The 25,413-nt window shown below is 44.9% G+C and overlaps 1 protein-coding gene and 1 pseudogene across 2 annotated transcripts in view; both read right to left on the bottom strand.

Moving 5' to 3' along the window:
- LOC123063773 (subtilisin-like protease SBT3.10) overlaps positions 1-24,866 on the bottom strand; it is a 70,465-nt pseudogene extending 45,599 nt beyond the window's left edge. Inside the window, exons 1-9 of the transcript XR_006430551.1 lie at positions 24,764-24,866; positions 10,555-10,580; positions 10,271-10,460; positions 10,026-10,168; positions 9,114-9,727; positions 8,952-9,018; positions 8,541-8,805; positions 8,200-8,453; positions 7,618-8,105 (exon numbers count right to left, since the gene is read on the bottom strand). The product of XR_006430551.1 is annotated as a subtilisin-like protease SBT3.10 (transcript). The remainder of the gene's footprint in view (positions 1-7,617; positions 8,106-8,199; positions 8,454-8,540; positions 8,806-8,951; positions 9,019-9,113; positions 9,728-10,025; positions 10,169-10,270; positions 10,461-10,554; positions 10,581-24,763) is intronic.
- On the bottom strand, positions 1,332-2,707 carry LOC123059749 (F-box protein At5g49610-like). Its single transcript, XM_044482237.1, has one exon. It carries the CDS (start codon positions 2,690-2,692, stop codon positions 1,460-1,462), a length of 1,233 nt encoding a protein of 410 aa, XP_044338172.1. The 5' UTR covers positions 2,693-2,707; the 3' UTR covers positions 1,332-1,459.
- Positions 24,867-25,413: the final 547 nt, after the last annotated feature.

Raw genomic sequence — 25,413 nt, 5'->3', positions numbered from 1 at the left:
CCACGTTCCCCAGATGCTCCATCCCACCTTGGTCCTCATCCCTCCCTCCGTACCATGTTCTTTTCAGTTTTTGCAGAAATTTGGGATTAGTCTGTACAAAATTGGACACAAGCTGTACTAGTTCAGTTTACTGAGAAGCTGTACCAATTTATCCATGGTTTGAGTTTGTGGATTCAATCCAAAATGAGAAACAGTTTGGATTGGATTGGGTTGAAAAAATCTGCAGTTTGGTTTGGTTTGGGTTCTAGCTGGCTCTTTTTGGATCGGTTTAATTTGGATCCTGGGCGTGTATTCATATGGACTGAGCTGGCTTTGGTCTGGATGTGAAACTATTCCCAGGATTACATGCAGGTTGTAGTCACAAGATATCTGGTTGAGTTTCTTGTTAGACATATGTACTGAAAAACCGAAATGAACAATTTCTATATCTATATGGATACCATACTGTAAGCCGAAGCAACAAACCAGCAAAATGGGAAATAGTCTAGAGGCAAAACAGCTACTTCTGGCTTTCATTCAGTTTCCATAACCAAAAGGCGATGATAAAGTTTGTAAGAGCCAACCCCCAAGGATGTTAAAATTATCTTTGGAGCTACCAACCAAAGGGAATTCTGCTTTCTAATTTCCACTGGAATTTGTGTGGGAAGAAACAACAACATTGCCCATCTTCAAAACTTTAGAAACAAATCAAGGAAGAAGTTGCTTGTGTTCTCCAACTCTCAACAACACACGGCCTCATCTTCACCGCTGCTGATTACTTCAACAATTCAGTCCTGCAGCGCTACCCAGACGTTCGCCAATCATCTAGTGGTATATAACTGATGCCAAAGCGTAGCGTCTGTGCAAGTAACTGTATGTTTTCCACAACTGCAAACTACACAGAAGGTGGTGCTATTTTCAGATAATGCATCATCTTTTAAGGTCAGCCACGTCCAACCACAAGGAAGCAAATATACCCATATTGACGGGACATTACAAATAACTCAGAAATGCCCGTAAATAAGCAAAGTTCATATTCTGTGTATCAAAATCTCCTTTTCATTCAATATAACAACTTGCAATTCACAGAACATGCTCTTGTCCTTGGGGCCATCCTTGCAACTTCAACCAGATTTTACATCCGATGCATGTATATATGATACACAGAGCAGAAGTACATGAAGTGAAATTTTTCAACAAGCATGGTTGAGCTGCAATACTATTTCATTGTATAATTGTTTCAAAATTGCACACGGAAACGAGCACAGTAGATGCTGAGTTCATCAGGTCATCCCTGCAGCTATAGTACATGAAATGAAATTTTTAACAAGCAAGGTTGAGCACATGTGCAATACAATTTCACACTCCACCGAAACAATTATTCAAGTATAATTGTTTTAACATGAGACACGGAAACGAGCAAAGTAGATGCTGAGTTCAAAGCTTCCTCCTACATAGAAATTACGTATTTCCTATATACTCACACGGCTGTTAAGCGTGGAGATCGACGATGAAGAAGCCTCACACGGCTGCCATTTTCTTTCCTCGGGAAGAAGACATGACTGACTAGGCTCTCTTTGTGATAGAGTCCAAGAATCCTGGGACGGACGCTCTGCCATGGGAGTTTCTCCAGCAGCTCACCCTTGCTGTTGTAGAAGCAACGGTTGTTTACAAGCACATCTCCATTCTCAGACAAAACCTTTCCGTATAGCACATATTTCTCTGGCAATTCAGTTGTGCACTTTGATGACCATACCTCTGCCTCATAGTCCTGCAGCACCAACACTTGCGCGGTCCTTGTAAAACAGTCCACACGCCCAATGCCAAGCGTGCCATCCATCTGAAGCAGATGTGCTGCTGAGCTGGTGGCTTTGGGACTTTGCATCCACCTGAATGACTCGGCCACCGTGTCGAAAACTACAATCTTGCTGTCAGGGACGTCGCCGGTGTACCAGTGCAGGCAGTCACGTAGCAGCACAGGCGGGTGCTCGCAGGCATGGATCAGCCAGCGGGCTGGGCTGTTCTTCTTCTTCATGGACGGCGAAGCCACCGGCAGCCCGATGCACCTCGCCTTTGGTCCCTGGGACTGGGAGGAGCAGGAGCCTAGGGCCAGGACGTAGTAGTCGACGCTATACCTGTCATTCTTGGGGTGCTTCCAGAAGAGCACGCGGTACTTGCCGGACGGGCGGTGAGGGTACAGGGCGGCGACGTTGCCGCCCGTCAGACCCGGGAGCACGCACCACTGGCGCGTGGCCGGGTTGCAGAGGTAGAAGCGGTGGTTGGAGAGGGACAGCAGGAGGAGGCCGTCGCAGGAGGCGTGGAGGGTGAACTTACGGCGGGATTCGTTGTAGTCGTCGAACCCGAGGACCGGCCGGCGAACGGCGGGGGTTCGCCGCACGTCCAAGGCGTCGACGCTGGCGTCGTTGGTGTAGGGATGGTCAGTGGTGCGGAACAAGACCAGCGGGAGCGACGGCTGGCGGCGGTGGTGGGCGAGGAGGAACGCGGCGTCGGAGGCGAGGCGGCGCCAGGTGCGGCAGACCGCGCGGCAGCGGAGGAGCTCCTTCGCCGGCAGGCGGAGGAGAATGTCCCACTGGACGAGCTCGTCCGGGAGGGCGGGGACGGCGGCACGGATGCGCTTGAGCGACGTCCCGTTCACCATGGTATCTTCGCCAGGGTCCATGGATCCAGCGCCGACGTTGGACGTCTCAGCCATCGCAGGGACGGCAAATATTAGGGCTTGGTGGAGAATTGGGAAACGAGGGCCTGCACACATCTCAAAGCACCAACCGAGGGTGGATTGCACAATACAGGTGGAGAGAAGTTACGTAGCACCGTACTAGTACATTCGATGGATAATTTTCTCTTACACCTATTTGGATAGCATCGTCTTGGTATATATGGTGAATTAAAATATCGTCTACATTTTTTTTTGAACAGAAAACATCGTCTACATTGGTACGCTGAATCAATGAACACTGTTCGATCTTTTTGATTGTGCTCTCATGTTCTCTAATCTCTACTGCTATGATCTTGCCGAGATCGTCTACCAGTTGCGCAAGAATGGTTCTTGGTGTGGCAAGATTGGCGGAAAATCCGCCCGTCCTTTCCCCATCCGGAGGAAAGATGAATCAACTTGATATAGATTCAACTAATTTGTTTGTCTTCGTTTGTTAGGTAGGTGTTGGTTGCCTCCGATTTGATCCAAGACTACTGCTTAACTTAATTTGATTGACAAGACCAAGAACTTGGTGCTATTTCAAGCTAAGAGCAAAGCTTTCTCGCGTCGTCCCCATCTCTCACTTTGATTGCGTAAACCGACTCAAATTCCTCTCTCCACCAGATGGCTGGTATAATGTTGTTGCCGAGGGGCGTCCCCGGCAACATCTTTCCAAAGCTCCTCAATGTGCGCCGCCATTGTGGGAGGAAGCTCAGGATCAAGGCCAAGAACCCTTGATTGCTTCTATGTTGTGATCATTAGTGGAATCTCTGATGACTTGATCGTGTGGTAGATAGAAATTGCGCTCGGTCGGTTCTACCTTGTCAAACGGCTAGGCAGTGGGGGCGTCCATAAGGTGTAGGGATGCAAGCGGGGCGGTCTAGCGGGCAATATCACTTACAAATGCATCGGCAGAGCCATGGCAAAGCCGAATGGGCCGTGGCCTGCCCAACTTTTTGCAATTTGTATGCTATTATTTTATTTTAGGCCTTGGAACACGAACACACAGGCTATTTCCTTCTGTTTGGACCGCCCAGCCAGCCCAACAATGGGCTTCAAGCTCCACCACGTACAAATGCAGTGTTAATTTTAAAACAGTGACAACTCAATTAGTATGAGCTAATTGATGAGTTCTGCGGACGAAGCTGGACACAGCTTGCACCTGTAATAAGGTGGGGCCTATGCCTCCAAAAAGGGGGAATCATGGGTGGGTGGGTGGGGGGGGGGGGGGTTCAAAAATACTTAAGTACTTCCTCTAGCCCAAAATAATTGAAGTTCTAGAATTGTGCTAAGTCAAACTTGTTAAATTTTGTCTAAATTTATAGAAAAACCAAATATATTTCGTGATGTATCTAATAAAACAAATTTGATGTTGTGATTGTTGATATATTTTCATATAAACTTTGTCAAACTTAATGAAATTTGACTTAGGACAAACCTAGAACTTCAATTTTTTTTGCTCCTATGCTTCAGTTAAGAAAATAAAATAGTAAATAAAGGTATTAAGAAAATTTGACTGTGTTGATCCTTCCCCATAAAAACCACATATTTTGCTCCTATGCTTGAGAAGTCCTTATGTTGGCAATTTACCTACTTTTTAACAACCCACTATCGGAGTTCTCTCTCGATTAGGAATACATAAGCTCAGTAGAGGAAGGCAGGGATTGCCAGGAATTGTCTAGCTTCAGATGAAATTTGTTCATCTTATTGACTTATTGGTTCTGTCCAGTGTCCCCTAGTTCTAGTCATTTTGTTGCGAAACAACATGTTCGTTCTCATCACAGAAGCTCAGAACTAGAGCTGACTTGTTTAGTACTACCACTTAAGATTAATCAAGCATTGGATTATTAATCATGTAAGCATAGTTAAGCGTGTGCCCTGGTTCAGTCAGTCAAATACAGTAATATTCATAAGAATTAGGACATGGCAAGAGCAAGAAAAGAAGCATCTGCCAGGACGAGATTGGAGCAAATTTGTAGAACATAGTAGTGAACAGAGCAACCTGCTGACCTGAACAAATCATAATTAGTGATGTTTTTTTTACTACTTATTCTTACAGTGCCTATAATGCACGGCAAATCACAAATAGCTATGCTTTTCGCGAAGCTCTTTGTTTGATCAGGCGCATCGAAATTGTGTCGATGTGGTGCTTTAAGATAAGAAACGGTCTGTAAAAAGAAGTGAGACAAATCACTGACAGACAGCGGGAAATGCCGGCATATTCTTGCAAGTTAATCAAAGAGGAACAGCTCAGCACTGTCTTGACTTTTTTTTATCACATCACAGTTCTTGTACTATGTATGATGCACAAATCACATTGCAAGCTGTTGGGTGCTATTTCAGAAAATGCGTCTTTTTGGAGGGTTTGGATCATGTCATACTTAGTATAAAAGCAAATGTACCAATATCAGCTGTTGAGCGAGAAGAAAGCAAATGTACCAATATCACGGGATACCCAAATAATTCTTAAATTCCACCTAAATAACTGAACAGCGTTTTCTATGTATCAAAAATATCTAAAAGTACATTAGTTGGCATATTTGCGGCAAAGTAATCTCTATTGCTCTGCCCTCCGGTTAGTCAGGGTAAAAAGCCAGAAATCTTATTCTTCCTGTGAACTCTTATGATAGATCTAAAGCACTTTTAATGCATATTCAGAACCTACCCGTAACCACTTGGTACTTCAGTACTAAGGAGAAGGGCAAATATTCATGCAAACATCATCAGTTTCTTATTTGTAAGCTATCACAAATCTCTCTAAAACACCTTTTCCTCATCTTGTAGATTCTAGTCTTGTAGTTGTTTTATCATGCCATGCCCCGTTGTCTAATGTTACAAACCATTTTTTTTACTACTTCATTGAATAGAAGCTACGGCTTCTTCTGATAATTTTTTTAAAAAAAAACCTACGATGTCTTGTTGATCGACCCGGAATAATAAGATATAGAGGATTTTGTTGTCAGCAGTTTAGCATGCCACCAATAAGGGAAAAATTGAACAAGTATGGTGAGCACGCGCGGATTAACATTGACATCATATAATGGTTTAAACATGGAATGGATAGATGAGTAAACTAGAAAGCGATAACCATGAAATGGGTAGGCGTTTTCTCCCTACTAGAGCCCTTGAAGAAAACGTGGCAGCCTCACACACTTGCCATCTTTCCTCTCGAAGAACACATGCCTGACTAGGCTTTGTTTGAAGCAGAGCCCAAGAACCTTTGGATCAATGTAGCTCCATACGAATTTATCAATCAGCTCGCCCTTGCTGTCACAGTGAAATAGTGTCTGGGACCAACGATTGCGACTGATCAGCAGCATATCTCCATTCTCAGACACAACCTTGCCGTATAGGCACTCGACGTAGTTATCATATCTCAGCATCTGGTAACTCCGCATCTGACTCTCCGGCAATTGAGTCGAGTACTTTGATGACCATACCTCCACCTTGTAGTCCTGCAACACCCATGCTTTTACGGTCATGGTACCGACATCTATCTGGCCGATGCCGAGTGTACCATCCATCTGCAGCAGTTGTGCTGAGCTGCAGGCTGTGGGACATTGGATCCACCTGAATGATTCAGCCAGTGTATCAAAAATTATGATCTCGCCGTCAAAGGCGTTGACAGTGTACCAGTGCAGGCAGTCATGTAGCAGGACAGGCGGGTGGTGGCAGGCATGAAGATGCCAGCATGACCTGTCCTTCTTTATAGACGACGAGGCCACCGGCAGACCGATACATCTCTCTTTTTTCCCCACGGTGAGGACGTAGTAGTAGACAACATTGTCGTCGCTGTTGTTTGGGCGCCTCCAGTAGAGGATGCGGTACTCGCCGGACGGGTGGTGAGGGTACAGGGCGACGACATTGCCGCCGGTCAGATCCGGTAGCGTGCACCACTGACGCGTGGCTGGATTGCAGAGGTAGAAGCGGTGGTTGGAGTAAGATATGAGGATGAGGCCGTCGCAGGAGGCGTGCAAGGTGAAGTTACGGCGAGAGTAGTTGTAGTCTAGGACGGGCCGGCGCGCGGCGGGGGTTCGCCGGATGTCCAGGGCATCGACCGCGGCGTGGGCGGTGTACTCATTGCCCTTGGTACGGAAGAAGACCAGCGGGAGCGACGGCTGGCGGCGGTGGCGGGCGTCGGAGGCCAGACGGCACCAGGAGCGGCAGACCAAGCGGCAGCGGAGGAGCTCCTTGGCCGGCAGGCGGACGAGGATCTCCCATTGGAAGAGCTCGTCCGGGAGGGCGGCGACGGCGGCAAGGCCGCGCTTGCACGACGTCCCGTTCACCATGGTCTTGCACGGGGGATCGTAGGGTTTGGGCGGCTGCGGATCGTAGGGTCTGGTGGAGAATTGGGAAATCATGGCTTGCACAAGTATTAAAGCACCAGCCAACGGTGGATTAATCCATCTCGCGCCTTCATTGATTTTTTTAAATGAATATCTACATATCCATTGAGAATATGTGCAAGTTTTCACAGATACAACTTTTTATTGGAAATATGATTTTTTGAATCATTTGAAAAAAGGCTCCATAAGTTCCCTCCCACATTTGTTATGCCAGGCTACATATACCCAAGAAAAGAAAAGGCTAGAGCTAGTTCGTGAATTGCCCGCCATCGCATTGTACAAACAGGATAGGGCCGATATATGGCCACTGAGCCTTCTAAAAGGATCTACTAAATTTATCGAGTTGTTTTAAAGAATCAAAACTGTCGGTTATTAACGGATCTACATATACCATTTCTTGCATAGCGGAGAAGGCCTCGAGCCATTTATAGAGAATATGCATCTACTTGTTTTTCTTATTTATGCTAGTATTGATTAAGAGCACAATTTCCTATACATATGTTCCACCCGGAAAACTTATGCAACATCCGCATAGAAATCTTGAATGGTCATTCGGGCCGCAACAGGAATCCTCACTGTCTTCTGATCCTTACGCCAAGTAATGCTGCCAAAGGTGTAGTCCCCTTGCAGCCTCCACATAGGCGACAACTTCACCTTAAATGAATGAACTCTGTTCGTGGCGTCGAACACAAGCATTGGCGGCTCGACCTTGATCCTGACTCCAGCTGGGCTCTGGACTTTTGCATGGTACACAGAGTTGGCCTCACCGACGTTCGTCACTGTCCTCCACACAGTGATCGGGCGCCTCAGCTCAGGCACTGCGATAGATGGCAGGTTCAGGTGGTATGCCGGTAGCGCCGTCGCGTCACAACTCACGTTCGTCCTCCTGACGATGGTGCACCCAAAGAATCTGTTATAGTCGCGGGGATCGATGTCGTAGACCAGGCCGGGATCAGCCGCGCCGTCAGGGTTGATGTTGCCGCCGCCATAGTCAAACGGGTCTGCCATCTTCCGCAGCACTCCTTCCGCTAGTATGGGCATGTCGCGCTCGTCCGTTACATGGGCTTCACCACCATGCAAAAGAAACATAGATGAACTAGGAATCTTTGGATGTGCTACCTCTGCAGAGTTGGTTCGTATCTGCTACGTGCTTTTTACCTGTGGTGATGATGGCAGATTTTATGACGGCAGGAGACCAGTCTTGGTGCAAAGCTTTCAGTAGCGCGACGATTCCTGCTACATGTGGGGCCGCCATCGATGTCCCGGAATACATTACATAGGAATCTCCCACCGCCGCCAAGATGTTGGCTCCAGGTGCAGCTATGTCAGGCTTGATAATGTCTGCCACTTTTGCCCCTAGTATCTCTTTCCCCGTAACGGTGCGTGCCGGTTCAATCTTCGCCACTGGAGAGCTGCTTACGCAACAAAAAGAAAAGGTTCTCTCCATTGAAGATAAGGGTTGAACTCCTGATGGCAGAAAACTAAGAGAAACTGCGTACCTGGTAGCGTCCATGTATTTTCCTATCTTCACCCCAGTGTCAAGGTCCACAAGAACGCAGGACATCCCTTTGCAATCACTTAGAGCGTCCGTGGTATATTGAGCGAAAATAAGACCAGATCCCCCGCCATTTTGGACGTATTGTTTCGCCTCTGCGAAAGTGTTCCGTGGGGCGATCGCGTCGGGATCATTTGGCTGTATGGGTAAGCAGAGCAGGATTATCCCTTTCACGTCCATGCCATTGAGGACATCCGTACGTGGTACACCTATATATATATATATATATATATATATATATATATATATATATATAGACACACACACACACACAAGCCCGAGTGAAGTCGATCAGCTTAAGAATTGCCCGACAGATTCAAAAACCCAACAAAGAGCTTATAATCCACTTACGGGCCATAAAAGGCAAGACTTGCGAAACTACTCCTTGACGAGTTCTGTACGTGGTAATAGAAAGACTGTCCCTGCAAAAAGAAAGAGACACAGTTTGCTCACACACGCTTGTGATTCTTTAGTTCTGTCTAATTAATTTTCCTATTAGTTCCATACGTATACGTACGAGTATCTGTTGCTTGTTTCCCAGCGTGATCACCGTCGGGAACGACCAATCAACCTTGCTCGCCGCAACGGTGATGGCCCATGGTGAAGTGTTCCTGATGGTCTGCGGTCTGGGCCCGTCGTTGCCGCCTGCATACACCACGGTGATCCCCTTCTGAACTGCGTGCAGAGCGCCAAATGAGTTCTCTCCACCAGTAAGGGACAGCGACAACACATCCACTCCATCGTAGATCGCGTCGTCGATGGCGGCCAACACATCGGCCGAATTGCCCGACATGCGAGCGCCCCATAAGGACTTGTACACGGCTATGCGAGCGCGCGGGGCGCCTCCCCGTGCAACCCCTTTGGCGAGGCCGTGGAAGCTGGCCGCCTCCACGGCTGAGCCCGCCGCGGTGGACGCGCAGTGTGTGCCATGGCCGTTATGGTCCCGGGGCGAGAGTGAGTCCGCCTTGAGGATTTCGTCGGTCAGTCCGGCATTATAGAACCGTGCACCGATGATCTTGCGGCCGCAGTTGTTGATGCCCCAATATGGCCCGAGTTGACACTTTCCTTTCCACCTTGACGGTACCGGCCCGTACCCTTCATCCCTGAAGCTTCTCGACTCCGGCCATATCCCTGATTAATTAGTCGGTTTATATAAGAAGAAAAGTTAGCAAATTAAAATGGGAGTGAGCAGAAAAATAATTGTTCCTTAGTCAAACTAGTAATATCCGTCACACTGGGATTCATCTTATCTCTTTTGCAATGGTCGCACGGTTCTCAATTTAGTAAGTAAGACTGAATAGTTATCTCTCAGCCCTCTAGAAAAAATACCAAAACTAAACTAATTATAAACACATGGATGCATATATAGATCTGAGACAATTCAATCACTGTACGAGTTCAAACAGTGGTAACTAACTGGTTGACTAACCGGTGTCAACAACCCCGATGATTACATCGTCTCCATAGTTTTTCTGAACACAATCCTCTCCATAGTTGCTTCCATGGAGTAGCTCCTTGTGGTGGTTGCGCTGTGCGTTTTGCTCTGCTCGACGCTGATGACCTCCGGAAACTCTGCACACATCACATCACATGATAATTGCTCAATTATAGAGCTTAATATGCAAGGAGAAATGAGAACTAAATTAGTTGTCCATGACGACGATGACTTCCTACCTGCAAGTTGCTTTGCTTGCTCCGATGTAAGCATCGCAGCAAAGCCGGAGAAGCCATGCTTGTAGTTGTACACCACAGAGGCAACAGACTCCTCCTTGCTTCCGGGAAGATCGGTGAGCATGTCATGGTGCGAGGCCACGACGTGATCGGGGTGTCCATGCTTCACGTCACCCAGGTAAACTATGTAGAGCTAAACACAACAGATGCATACATGCATCCAGAGGGCTAGCTTGAAACGTCACCGTTAATTAATTAATAAATTAAACTACTGAAGCACAAATTACCTTGCTGAGACGATCCTCCCTGTACTCTGCACAATAGTATGCAAAGGCAAAGTTACTTATGTTCGAAAGGCCTGACTTTTCTTCATCTGAATTATTTGCAGTTTCTTTCGAGAACAAAATATGAGCATGAGCATCAAGGTGCCCACACGGTGCGCTCCATGTCAATTATGCTCATAATGATCAACAGACTTTTTTTTCCAGTTGAAGGCTATGTATCTTTGAAAGGTTCAACTTTCCCTTATCTTGATCATTTGTATTTCTCTTACGAACAAGAATGAGCAAAGTTTTCAGTGACGCTAACATGTAAAGTTGGAGAAAAATTACTGAAAACTCCTCCCCCTCCCTCCCTCCCGCTCTAAACACACACTTGTGCCGACGACCCTGTTGGCCGTGTAAGCAGCCTAATGGAAATTTGTTCAGGTGGGAGAATGCCCCTAGGCTTTTAGAAAAATTATACTACATACCATGAACAAAGCAAGGATATATCTGGCGCGTATGGTATATTGTTGCCCACACACAGCCTTGGTTATGTACCTTATATGCAAACTTCAAGAAAATCTACAAATTGAAAGTGAGGAAATAGATACAATGCAATATGAAGATACAAATTTTGAATTCAAAACACATGTCAAGAAGCAAGAAGATACGACGGTGTGTCTAATAATTATTGCATTGAAATTTGACCTCATATTGCTGGTTGTTGCTATCTAACTGCATAAAATGAAACATCTCTCCCCTTCCCTACAAAAGGGAAACTTCTCCCTCCTCAAATCTCTCCAAACCATATATAAACTAGAGATCCTACCCCCTGCATTGCTACAGGAATTGGTTGTGGTTATTTTGAATGAGATTTGGTTGTATGTAGAGCTGCAAGGAAAACTCGAGGCTCGTGAGCCGCTTGATATTGACTCGTCTTTTTGCTCGACTCGAGATCGACTCAAAAAGAAATGAGCTAAGTATGAACACGTTATGTAGCTCGATGGAGAAACGAACTGATCTCGAGCCAACAATGGCTTGCTTTGAGTTTACCTTGATAATTGGATATAATATTATTGTATTAAATAATCATGATATATATTAGAAGGGAATATGAGAATTTATTACCTTGCATGTTTTGTATTATTTTTCTTCATTTTATTTACTAGCAAACATGGAAGATTAATTAAGAGTGAAGACAATTCAGGGCTCAATATGGTACGTGGTCAACTATGTGTTAAATATCATGTTAATTTTGGCCAAAGTTTCAAAGCAATCACACCTTCATATTCTTACTATTAAGTACTATTCTTCAGTTGAGAGAGAATAAGTTGAACTACCATGGAAAAAATTATATTACCATCATTTTGATTGGAATAATATTTTATAGTGGTTTTCTTATGCTGTGTTGTGGCCTATCTTGTTCAAAACATTTCCTTAGATTATTGAAAATCATCTTATTTTGCTCGAAACTACCTCGAGATCGTTACAAGCTGAGTACGAGCCACTTTCTACAACTGGACTTTCAGTTTCACTCAGTTTGAGCTCGCTTGAGTTTCAATATAAGTTGAGCAGAGCCTAGTCCAACTCGCTCGAACTCGACTTGTTTGCAGCCCTAGTTGTATGTAATATTACCATTTAGATCAATAATATGAGAACTGAAACTACAATACGTAAAAGTTAGTGTGCTTGATTATTGTAGAGTTGTGGAATATTTATTGAATATGAGATGCAAGAAGGGTGCATGTTAAAAATGGGTCTTTTTTCAATGCATGGTGACATGATGAGTCGGCATAGTTGCATGTTGAGAGAATTAGAGTTAGTGAGGATCGACTATTTAGGTATATATAGAATGTGCACTAAATTTATTTTGGATTTTCCTTAAAACTGGTTAATTAATCCAATGTATTCCCCTAGTTGATGTAACATGTGCATATTGGACTTAGTCATGGTAGGCATATGCTTTCAGATAAAGATGTTGTAGTCATGTAATCACGTTCAAGCAAATTTAAATTATCTTCTCTTGTATTTTGCGCTTGTAGTTGGATTAATTTGCATGTCATGCATGTCACAAAAATTTCTCTATTCATGCCACACTGTCAAAATGCCTATGAAGCGAGTATATTTGATATTCAAGATGGTCTACGACTGGTGGCAATATACTGAAATGCAATGTGTGAACTAGACCGACTTCTCAAAGGTAATCAAATGCTTAACATATATAAGCAGGATGATTGTTCCAGCCCTGACCATATCGTTCGGGGCATCAAAGAGTTACTATCGGGAGGTAGGGAACTTATACTTATGAAGACTTAAGTAATAGTCAAAATAGAGCTGTAGATACTATAGCCAACACTTCTAGATCACTGGTAGAAAAAGGGCCCGTTGTCCCGGTTCGTAAGGGCCTTTTGTCCCGGTTCCTGAACCAGGACTAAAGGGTCGGTACTAATGCCCTGCCCCTTTAGTCCCGGTTCAATCCAGAACCGGGACTGATGGGCCTCCACGTGGCCTGTGCGCGGAGCCCAGGCAGGAGACCCTTTGGTCCCGGTTGGTGGCACCAACCGGGACCAATAGGCATCCACGCGTCAGCATTTCTGTGGCTGGGGTTTTTGTTTTTTTTGAAGGGGGGGGGGGGTGGGGGGTTTTGGGGGGTTAATTTAGGTGTTTCATATATTGTGTTAGCTAGCTATAATTAATAGAGAGAAGTGTCCTCTCTTATGTCCGTGCTTGGTCGACGCTACGTACTATACATACGTATAGAGAGGACTAGACACGCTAGCTAGCTAGTAAGCAAACGAAGGAAACAGAAGATCGTCATGAACATATATGCATACAGAGAGAAGTGATATCGACCACCTCTCCTTCTCCGAGAGATTGGTCGAACAACAAGTTCTCGTATATCTATCCGACACTACCGGCTACATATATACAATAATTATCTCTTACAAATATAATCATACGGACTCATGGTCCACATAGTATTCTCCGTCTTCAGCGATCACGTGGTCAAGAAAAAATGCCGCCAATTCCTCTTGAATTGCTCGCATGCGAGCTGGTGCTAGGAGTTCATCCCGCTTTCGAAATATCTAATTTGAAGAAGGGGGTCAATACATATATATATATATGAACGAATGAAACTCAACACAAATGATGGTAATAAAATAAAATTGTGAATGTTGTTATTTACGTACTTCATATTGTTCGTCAGTGTAGCCCCGCTCACAGGTCGTGTGGCGGATGGACTCGCAAACGTAGTATCCACAGAAATCATTCCCTTTTTCCTGCCACAACCACTTTACAAGAAATAGAGGTCAATCAAACTCATAAGCAAGAATGCCAAATCAATAGGAGATGCGCGGAACATGCTACTATAGTACTTACTTTCGGGTGTCTAAATTGCAGCTTCTTCGGGAGTCCTGGAGCTTTTTTGGAGAATTTTTTCCAAACCCTGCCAGACAAAGAAAACAATTACTTGATATATCAGGAAATGAACAAAGTTGCTGATATGGTGGATAATGATCGATTTAACTTACTTCTCGAGCATTTGAGTCATGTCCGCATAGTCCTGGGGATCTTTTCGTTTTGAGTCTAAGACAGTTACTAGTCCCTGCTCAAGCTTAATCTCTAGGAGAATATAGTGGTAACTGCACACACATGCATAACTCATCAATTACATTACTATAACCTTGACTAATATATATATAAGGGAAACCGAATACGCACAAGACAGTAACACTCACTTGAAGTTGTAAGGAAAGAGTATTATATCTTTGTTTTCATTTATTACCAACGATCGTAGCAAGTTGGCCTCGGTATCTGCGGCATGAAATTTAACCTGAGTTGCATCTATGAGATATGTGTTAATGAACCCAATATCACCGACTTGTCTTTTCTTCAATTCGGCGATCTTCAATCTGCATAATATAGTGAGGATGATTATAAATACATGCAATGAAAGAGCTGAGCTATATAGAGAGACTTAATGACAGAAGTAGTACTACTTACAGACAGTAGCAGGTGACCGTTGTTTTATCGAGGGCCAATTGATTGAAAAACTGAAAGAACTCCTCAAATGGAACAGGCAACAGTTCAATTCCAACGAGGTCATGCTCCTTTTTAACTTTCACATACAAAGTACTCCTCCCCCAGAGTCTCTGCAGATTTTCAAGTACCAATCATGCAATCTTCGCATCATCGTTGATAGAGATCTTTCATCTTTGACGAGAGGCTTCCCGTACTCGTATCTTTGTATCTGCACCTCCATGGGTTCATAATGTACATCGTCGGGCAGGTAATCGGCAAGATTGCTATAACCGGGCACCATCCTCGGATCATTAGCGACGTTGTCGCTAGGCACCTTGAGCGGGGGGCACGATTGCTTCGCTTGTTCGCCGAGCTGGGCAATTTGTTTCCCAGCTCGTCGTTCTTTCAGCCTTTGATCACTGACAGTACTTCCCGACCGCTCCGCTTCGGCAAATTCCTTTCCAATAATGCGCTCATAGTTTCCTTTCGGCGGAGACTTGGGTGGTTTTGTCAGGGCAGCCAGAGTGCGCTTCGCTTTCACCGGATCTACCTTCTCCTCCGGAGGTGGATGTCTCTTTGCTTTCAACCCTTGAAACTAGTCATCCACTTCGGTTCGCGCGATCTCGGCGTTCTCCTCCGGGGTCCTCTCGTATGGTAACTTCTCTGGAGTCTTCAGAGAAGAACCGAATCTGTATGTCCTCCCACCTCTGGCTGTACTGCTAGACGCCGGCCGAGCAGACGGAGCGGTTGTCTTCTTTACTTGCTTACGAGGCGGAGGAGAAGGACTACGACGCGCCGGAGCAGCCGGAGCGGCGGCAGGTCTCTTCCGCCCTTGCTGACGAGGCGGAGAAGGAGGAGGCTGGCTGCTCGGGCGCGTCGGCGCAGGCGGAGAAGGAGGCGAAGTGCCGCCACGTGCTGGAGAAGGAGCCGGTCGAGTGCCCTGATCGTCACTCGCCGGAGGAGGAGGTGGTGGAGGAGGCGGAGTGCCCTGACTCGCCGGAGGAGGAGGCGGTGGAGGAGGCGGAGTGCCCTGACTTGCCGGAGGAGGAGGAGGCAGAGGCGGCCAGTTCGGAAGGTTGATGAGCTCCTTCCGCCATAGGCATGGAGTCTTCAGAGCAGACCCCAGCCTAGTCTCCCCTTCACCGGTAGGGTGGTCAAGCTGGAGGTCCTCAAATCCCTCCGTTATTTCATCCACCATCACCCTAGCATATCCTTCTGGAATCGGCCGGCAGTGAAAAGTTGCGCCGGGTTCAGTAGGATAAACAGAGCCAACAGCCGCCTTGACCTTCAAATTCATCCATTGCGTCATAAGGTGGCAATTTTGAGACTCCGTGATAGCATCCACGGGATAGCTGGCAGGAGCCGTCAAGGCATGCTCCGGCTGAAGCAGCTCGGTGGAAGCCACGCTGCTTCTCCGCTGAGATGGCGGGGTAGCTTCGGGGGAAGCTTCGGCAGTACGTTTGCTGCGATTTGCTTCTCGTTCCTCTATCGCTTGTACCCTTGCTTGCAGCGCCTGCATTTGGGTCTGCTGCACTTTTTTCCTCCTCTCATGGGATTTGTAACCGCCTGCGTCCGGAAACCCAACCTTCCACGGAATGGAGCCTGGCGTGCCTCGTGTCCGTCCAGGGTGCTCAGGATTCCCGAGGGCCATTGTGAGCTCGTCGTTCTCTCTATCTGGAAAGAACGTCCCTTGCTGCGCTGCTTCGATATACTGCTGAAGCTTCCTGACTGGTATGTCCATTTGATCGTTCGTCCAAATGCACTTCCCTGTTACAGGGTCCAAGGTTCCGCCAGCCCCGAAGAACCAAGTCCGGCAACGGTCTGGCCAGTTAATTGTCTCTGGTTCGATCCCTTTATCAACCAGATCATTCTCAGTCTTGGCCCACTTAGGCCGGGCTACGAGGTAGCCACCTGACCCCGTGCGATGGTGATGCTTCTTCTTCGCAGCATTTTGCTTGTTTGTCGCCGACATCTTCTTACTCTTTTCCGATGTCTTGTGGGCCACAAATGCGGGCCAGTGATCTCTGATCTTCTCATATCTGCCCTTGAATTCTGGTGTCTCATTATTTTCGACAAACTTATTCAGCTCTTTCTTCCACCTCCTGAATAGTTCTGCCATCCTCTTAAGAGCAAAAGACTTGATTAATTGCTCTTTAACTGGCTTCTCTGGATTATCCTCTGGCGGTAGGGTGAAATTTGACTTCAGCTCAGTCCAAAGATCATTTTTCTGCATATCATTGACATAAGACACCTCAGGGTCTTCTGTAGCCGGCTTAAACCATTGCTGGATGCTGATCGGGATCTTGTCCCTAACCAAAACCCCGCACTGAGCAACAAATGCGCTCTTTGTCCGGAGGGGTTCAATCGGTTGGCCGTCGGGCGCGATTGCTATGATCTCAAACTTTTCATCCGAGCTCAACTTTTTCTTCGGGCCTCGTCTCTTTACCGAAGTTGTGCTCGATCCGGAGGGCTAGAAAAAAGAACAAAGACTTAATTAATATGTGTACATACCAAAACAATGAATGCATCAATTAGCTAGTCAGCAGAAGCTTAACTAATATATATACCTGGCCGGACTCGGTTCGGTCACCGGAGACGTCATCACGGTCTCCTTCTTGCACCGGCATTGGGTCACCGGAGCCGTCCTCACGGTCTCCTTCTTGCACCGGCATTAGGTCACCGGAGCCATCATAATCATAGCCAGCTGCTTCCAGACCATCGGTGTCGTTGAGAAACAACGAGCAGACGGCATCACTTCCTCGTGCGATTATGTCCCCCAACAACTCTTCTTGTACTTCGTCTCGGGCGGTGTCCATAGTTTCTACAAATATTGACAACATGGCAATTATTATTCAAACATGACAGATGGATATATTAGTGGCAAACGTAGAACTAATATTAATTAGTGGCCTCGACGCTGCTTCTCTAGGGTTTGGGGTGGCCTCGACGCTGCTTCTCTAGGGTTTGGGGTGGCCTCGACAACGCTTCAAGGATAAAAAAGAAGAGGAAGAAGAAAAAAAGAGGAGAAGAAAGAATAGAGGAGTAAGAACTCCTCTATTCTTTCTTCTCCTCTTTTTTTCTTCTTCTTCCTCTTTTTTTATCAGAACGAGGGTCGTCAAGGGTCACCGAGCGGTAGAGAAAACCCTAAATAGCAAGTATCGTGGGTGTGAGATACATGTGGCCGTCGGTGTCGGACACTACATCCACGTCCCACAAGTGACGTGGGCGTCGAAGCCCGCGCCACTTGTGGGACGTGGATGTAGTGTCCAACACCGAAGGTACATGTATCTCACACCGACGATACTTTCTATTTAGGGTTTCTCCTCTACCGCTCGGCGACCCTCGACGACCCTCGTTCCCGATAAAAAAAGAAGAAGAAGAAGAAGAAAAAAAGAGGAGAAGAAAGAATAGAGGAGATCTTCTCCTCTATTCTTTCTTATTCTCTTTTTTTCTTATTCCTCTTCTTTTTTTATCCTCTTCTTCCTCTCATGTTCGACGACCCTCGACCCCTCGGCGACCCTAGACCCCTCGAACCCTCGACGACCCTGGAACCCTCGACCCCTAAACGACCCTGGAACCCTCGACCCTCGATCCCTAGACCCTATAGAACCCTCGAACCCTCGACCCTGAAACCCTCGACCCTTGACCCCTTAACGACCCTCGACCCTCTACCCTAGTTCCCGACCCTCGACCCCTCGGCGATCCTCGACACCCTCGTTTCCGATAAAAATAAGAAGAAGAAGAAGAAGAAAAAAGAGGAGAATAAGAAAGGAATAGCTAGAGGAGAAGATCGAAGAAAAAAAAGAAGAAAAAAAAGAGGAGAAGAAGAAAGGAATAGTGGAGAAGAAGAGAAAATAGAAATAAAATATTCTATTTTCTCTTCCTCTCCACTATTCCTTTCTTCTTCTCCTCTTCTTTTCCTTCTTTTTTCTTCTTCTTATTTATTTCTCCTCTTCTTTTCCTCTCCTCTTCTTCTTTCTTTCCTCTTCTTATTTTCTTCTTTCCTATCCTTCTTTTTCTAAAATTGTAACTTTTGCATATATAAAACTTTTCTAAAATTGTAACTTTCTATATATGAACAAAAAAGTTTCTATGAACAAAAAACCATTTTTAACATATATATTTAGCAAATTCTAGCCACATACATCACATACACATATACATTATAGCCACATACACATATACATCACATATGAACAAAAAAATAAACTAATAAAAATAAAAAAACATATTACAACATATGAACAAAAACATATAGCCACATACATACACATACATTATATATATATGAAAAAAATTAAACTAATAAAAAAAGTGGTGGCGTTGGCGGGGCAGAGGGGCATGGCGGCAGCGGTGGCGCCGGCGGGGCAGGGCAGGGCAGGGGCACGGGAGCGAGGCAAGGCAGGGGCGCAAGGCAGGTGCTCACAGAGGGGTGGCGGAGCACGGCGGGCAGCGTCGGGGTGCGGGGACGATGATGAGGTGGCGTTCGAGGGCGGCGGCGACGGCAAAGTTGAGCAGCCTGACGGTGTCGGAGGCGGCGACGACGATGAGGTGGACCAGCCTGACAGCGTCGGAGGCGGCGGTGACGACGAGGTGGAGCAGCCTGACGGCTCGGCGGCGACGGCGACGAGGCAGAGCAGCGGGCGTCGGGCGGAGAAGAAAGGGATGGATTTTGGAGAAACTGCTAAGTGCTGCTTATATAGCAAAGCCTTTAGTCCCGGTTCGTGGCACAAACCAGGACTAATGCCCGGTTGAAAATTGGCCTTTGGTCCCGGTTGGTGGCACCAACCGGGACTAAAGAGGGGCATTGGTCACTAAAGAGGGGCATTGGTCACGGTTCGTGGCACCAACCGTGACCAATGCCCCCTTTAGTCCCGGTTGGTGCCACCAACCGGGACCAAAGGCCTTGTGCTGCCCCGTGCCCAAATGTTTAGTCCCACCTTGCTAGTTGAGAGGGAGCCGCACCTGTTTATAAGGTGCGGTGTGCCTTCCCTCTTGAGCTCCTCTCTAAAGCAGGCTTTCGGGCCTAACCGTGCAATGTGTGCCCGTGGGCCTACTGGGCCTCCCGCGGGCCTGAATCCTGGCCCATGATAGGGTTTGTAGTCGTATTCAGGCCGTGGGTGCCCAGTAGGTGGCACTTTTTTTGATTTTTTGTTTTTTTGTTTCTACTTACAACAAAATACTTATTGTTGCTATATTTAATTTTTTTCCAGTATTTTTGTTTTGTTTTCTGCATTATTTATTTTCTTTTGTTTTTTGCTTTATTTTTAATTCTTTTTTGCTTTTAGTTTTTAAAAAATATAAACTTTCTGTTAGTGCCATTAGTTTTCAAAATTGAAAACACTTTTTTGTTTTTTCTATTTCCTTTGTTGCTTTATTTATTTTATTTTGTTTCTACTTACAACAAAATACTTATTGTTGCTATTTTTATTTTTTTCCAGTTTTTTTGTTTTGTTTTCTATATTATTTATTTTCTTTTGTTTTTTGCTTTATTTTTTAATTCTTTTTGCTTTCAGGTCAGAAAAATTATAAACTTTCTGTTGCTTTATTTATTTTATTTTGTTTCTACTTACAACAAAATACTTATTATTGCTATTTTTTCCCAGTTTTTTTGTTTTGTTTTCTGCATTATTTATTTTCTTTTGTTTTTTGCTTTATTTTTTTTATTCTTTTTGCTTTTAGTTTTAGAAAAATTATAAACTTTCTGTTAGTGCCATTAGTTTTCAAATTTGAAAACACTTTTTAGTTTTTTTGTTTTCTTTGTTGCTTTATTTATTTTATTTTGTGATTAACTTTACTATAAAAATAGTTTTTTCCTGTTTTTTTGATTTGTTGTTTGCATTATTTATTTTCTTTTGTTTTTTGCTTTAATTTTTAATTCTGTTTGCTTTTAGGTTAGCAAAATTATAAACTTTCTGTTAGTGCCATTAGTTTTAAAAGAGTTATAAACTTTCTGTTAATGCCATTAGTTTTCAAATTTGAATAGTTAAAATTTGAATTCTTTGAAAATTGTTTGAATCACAAGTTTGTGATTAACTTACTAAAAAAATATGAATAGATGTGCTTATAGAGAAAATTCAACCTAAATTCCTAGTAAATTTCTATGAATTTCAGAGAAATTCACTATGAATTTAGGTTAAACTTTTCTCTATTAGGGCATCTATTTTCACTTTGAGAGGAGCTCAACAAGGCAGAGAGGGAAGGGCTTATAAACCGGTGTGAGCCCCCTTCGGTTGGCGAGGTGGGACTAAACTCTGCCCGCAACGAGGACCAACCCTTTAGTCCCGTTTTGTGGCACAAACCGGGACTAATGGTCATGGGCCAGGGGCGAGGAGCAAAATTATAAACTTTCTGCTAGTGCCATTAGTTTTAGAAAGTTGAAAGTTGAAAGTTGGCATGGGCCAGGGACTAATGGTCATGGTATTACGAGGGCCGAACCATAAGACATGAAAGCATTTCAAATGAACTCCGAAAAAGTTGAAAGTTGGCATGGTATCATTATTTCACCCACATAGCATGTGCATGTACAAAATGGACAATGGTAGCATGTTCGTGTGTTACAAAGTTGGCATGGTATCATCATAATAGTTGCGGGAGAAAGTCTTCACTTTTTCTTCGCTTGTGTCATTTGCTTATTGCGCCGTAACCATGGATAATCTTCATTGTTTATTAGGATGCTTGGGTCAGCCTTGACATTGTAGGGAGGAATTTCATGAAACTTTTCATAATCTTCAGACATGTCTGTCTTGCCGTCCACTCCCAGGATGTCCCTTTTTTCTGAAAGAACTATGTGGCGCTTTGGCTCATCGTATGATGTATTCACTTCCTTATCTTTTCTTTTTCTCGGTTTGGTAGACATGTCCTTCACATAGATAACCTGTGCCACATCATTGCCCAGGACGAACGGTTCGTCAGTGTACCCAAGATTTTTCAGATCCACTATTGTCATTCCGTATTGTGGGTCTACCTGTACCCCGCCGCCTAACAGATTGACCCATTTGCACTTAAACAAAGGGACCTTAAAATCAGGTCCATAGTCAAGTTCCCATATGTCCACTATGTAACCATAATATGTGTCCTTTCCGCTCTCGGTTGCTGCATCAAAGCGGACACCGCTGTTTTGGTTGGTGCTCTTTTGATCTTGGGCGATCGTGTAAAATGTATTGCCATTTATCTCGTATCCTTTGTAAGTCAATACAGTCAAAGATGGTCCCCTGGACAACAAGTACAACTCATCACAAATAGTGTTGTCACCTCTGAGACGTGTTTTCAACCAACTGCTGAAAGTCCTGATGTGTTCACATGTAATCCAGTCATCGCACTGCTCCGGGTGTTTGGAGCGCAGACTGTTCTTGTGTTCATCGACATACGGGGTCACCAAGGTAGAGTTCTGTAGAACTGTGTAGTGTGCTTGAGACCAAGAATATCCGTCCCTGCATATTATTGAGTCTCTTCCAAGAGTGCCTTTTCCAGTCAGTCTCCCCTCATACCACGATTTAGGGAGACCTATCTTTTAGTGCCTTTTCCAGCTAGTCAAAAGATGGTACCTATCATGCGCGGGTAAGAGCATCTATAACCCGAGCCCTCATATCCTCCCCCAAACACCCAGGCAGACGGCCCGATCATTACCCGGACAGAAGAGAGAAGAAAAAATATCCACCCAACTGCAACCCCCAATTTTTTTGGGTGTGTCGGGGCAGTCCACAAATTCCAATATCAAATCAATATGTGGGAATGATATGGGATGTCCAGACAGTCCGCCACATAGGATAAGGCCCACTAACTTATTTCTTTTCTCTTCCTCTCTCTTTTCATCTACACCAATCACATGCATGCGACCAGACAATTTGGGGTGGTTATTTTGCAAGGAAACTGCGGGGGGGGGGGGGGGGGGGATGCATATATTACACGACTAGTCACTTTGGTTTGATAACTACTTGTTGGCATGTCACCATCCACGTACGACAAATAAAAAAGAGTTACTCTTGATTTCCTTGATTGACAAATCTTTCGACCAGTCGGAATGTAAACATTAGTTCCACGTAACTATGTAACATCGCGCATGTCTCATGCAAAAACTATGGGTGGGCTCGGTCTATAACTATTTGCATCTTTTGAGACTGCACTCGTAATCAATGGTGTAGGCATATATTTGTCATATTGCTACGTACCATGACATGGAAAACTGACTACTCACTTTGTTGTGCGAATTATTTGCCTGCAGTCACCATCCACGGCCATGGAAAACCTATTACTTCTCATTTTCTTGATTAAAAATATATCCAATCGAGCAGTTGTAATGTAAACATCAGTTCAGAAACAGCAGGCGGCAGCACCTGGGTTTGCAGGAAAAGAAAAACCAAAGTAGCATCAGTGGCCGTAAAAGTTTTAAAGTAACCCGTGTGTTTTACTGAAACAGACATGTGGGAGCAAATAAGTAAATTTACCAGAACCGGTAGGTACCTACTGTTGGAAATCCACCGTCAACTGTGTCATTCAGATTGGAGCGGCCGTCTCAAGTATAAACATGCGATTCATTTTCCTGCAGATATACATCATAATACATACTGACAAGGCAGACACCATCTGGCCATACCTGAACATGTCCACACTCGCTCCCTATTTCAAATATGTTAGTGTATTTTAAAAAGTGTTCACATATTTTTAAGTACAATATGAACATTCTTATATTTTAGCTAAAAGAATACAGAAAAACAAACTAAACAATACAATGAATAAGAAAGAGAAGCAACTGTATGCGAGCGTCGTTAGACAAAATACTATTGGCGAGTTGTCGCTACTATGGGCCTGACCCATGTATTGCGCGTTGTAGGTGAGCTGCCAATCCAGCTCGCAGTAGGCGACAAATAAATGCACCCGTAACCACCTGGGACAGACGGCAATTGACAGTGGAGCAAACGCGCGCATCTGCTCATGATGGGCAGGTGAAATACATGGTAACGACCTATTTTTTTATCGTATTGCTGTTTTCTGTATTTTTAGCTAGTTTAAATGCAAGTTACTCAGGCCCCACCTGGTTTTAAATATCGTTTTGCTAATGTTTCTCGGTTTGATGTTTCCCAATGCAGGTGCAACACATGATAATAACTTGTTTCTTAGATATATGTTTTTTGGACGTTATCATGTAAGCCAAAAAGCGGTGTCGGTAGTTTCTTATCCGATTAGCTAGCTCCATAGTTACATACCATTATATGTTGTTTGTTTTCCAATGTACTCGTTGTAGGGACGATCGGTCCATCTTGCCCGCTGATAAACGTGATGATCCATGGTGAACTGTTCTCAAGGCTCTGCGGCCTAGGTCCGTCGTTCCCGCCCAGATACACCACGCCATCCCTTTCTAAACCGCATGTTGGGTGCCGAATGAGTTCTCATCCGACAGACGAGGTACGTCGACACCATCGTGGATCACATGATTGATGGCAGCGAACACAAATGACGTATCGCTGGAGGGTTCTAGCGCTCCATAAGATCTTGTAGACCACTATGCGAGCGCGTGGCACCTCTCCCCATGCACCCCGCTTGGGGAGGCCGTGGAAGCTGGAAGCCTAAATGGCCGAGCCCGCCGCGGCTTACAAACAATGCCTACCATGGCCATTGTGGTCATGAGACAAGAGTGAGTCCGTCTTGAGGTCCTTGCCAGACACCTAGGCGATGTAGAACCGATGTCGATGATCTTGTGATGCACTTGTTGCTGCCCCAGTATGGCCCGAGTTGGCACTTTCCTTTCCACCGTGATGGTATTGGCCCGTACCTCCCATCGTTAAAGCTTCATGACTCCAGCCCGATCCCTGATTAGTCGGTTTGTACAAGAAAGAAATGGTGTCAAGTTAAAATGGGAGTGACCGGCTCGGTCTGACTAGGATACAATTACTCCCTCCGTCTCATAATATAAGAATGTTTTTGACACAACACTAGTGTCAAAATCGCTCTTATATTATGTGTCGGAGGGAGTAGTTCTTAGTCTTACTGGATCATTATATCAATATTATAGTTATCTCCCAGTCCTCTAAAATGTACTCCCATTTTAGAATTTTGATTTATGACAAAAGCTAGAAGTACACTTATTCGCGGATAGAGGGAGTAGGTACGTACAAAGCTAGACAGTGGTTCTAACCCACTGCCAGCTGTTCCAGGTATCTGATAATTGAGCCCAAGAATGTCCCAGCTCCGTGTGGTGGTCGCCCTGTACCTTTTGCTCCTCTGGACACTGATGACCTCAGGAAACTCTGCACATGATCACCAATGGCATCAGAAATGGTCGTGCAAAGCAAAACCGAGAGATGATCCTCCATGTACTCTGCATGAAAACATGCACAGGAAAAGCAACAGTAGCATCACTGAAGCTACATGGTGATGAGGGCACGAGAAGGAAGAAGAGAGGAACTCCATTGCCATTGCTTGTTTGAACGTGAGATGTAATGTGTAATGTGATGGTGGTAGCGGAGCATGAACCCTATATATTTAAAAGATTCAACCCCACTAACTTATTTATCTCAACATGCAAGCATGCCATATCACCATACAATTATGGATGAGATAAGGTCCACCTCAACAAGCAACCATACATGGGAAAAGACCCACCACCACATGCAACCATGCATGGGAAAAGATTTTTATTTTATTATTCTAATTATATTCAATATATATTTTACAACTACACATAATCAAATACAATAAGTTATATGTATTTTTAATTTTGGTTCATGTGTTATTTATCTAAATATTTATATTCCACCTAATAAAATCTCATTAAAATATATTGCAACCGATTCTGCAGCAACGTACGGGGTATCATCTAGTTTATAACAGATGCATGCCGTGTCTGCCCCACCCCCATAG

This window comes from Triticum aestivum, chromosome 3A (assembly GCF_018294505.1).
Source record: "Triticum aestivum cultivar Chinese Spring chromosome 3A, IWGSC CS RefSeq v2.1, whole genome shotgun sequence".
Taxonomy (NCBI): Eukaryota; Viridiplantae; Streptophyta; class Magnoliopsida; order Poales; family Poaceae; genus Triticum; species Triticum aestivum.
The sequence above is the reverse complement of the archived record's forward strand: the minus strand, read 5'-3'. Positions and strand labels throughout refer to the sequence as shown.

What these genes read in the sequence shown, in the direction of transcription:
- LOC123059749 (XM_044482237.1), bottom strand. Translation starts at nt 2,692, where the DNA reads ATGGCTGAGACGTCCAACGTCGGCGCTGGATCCATGGACCCTGGCGAA.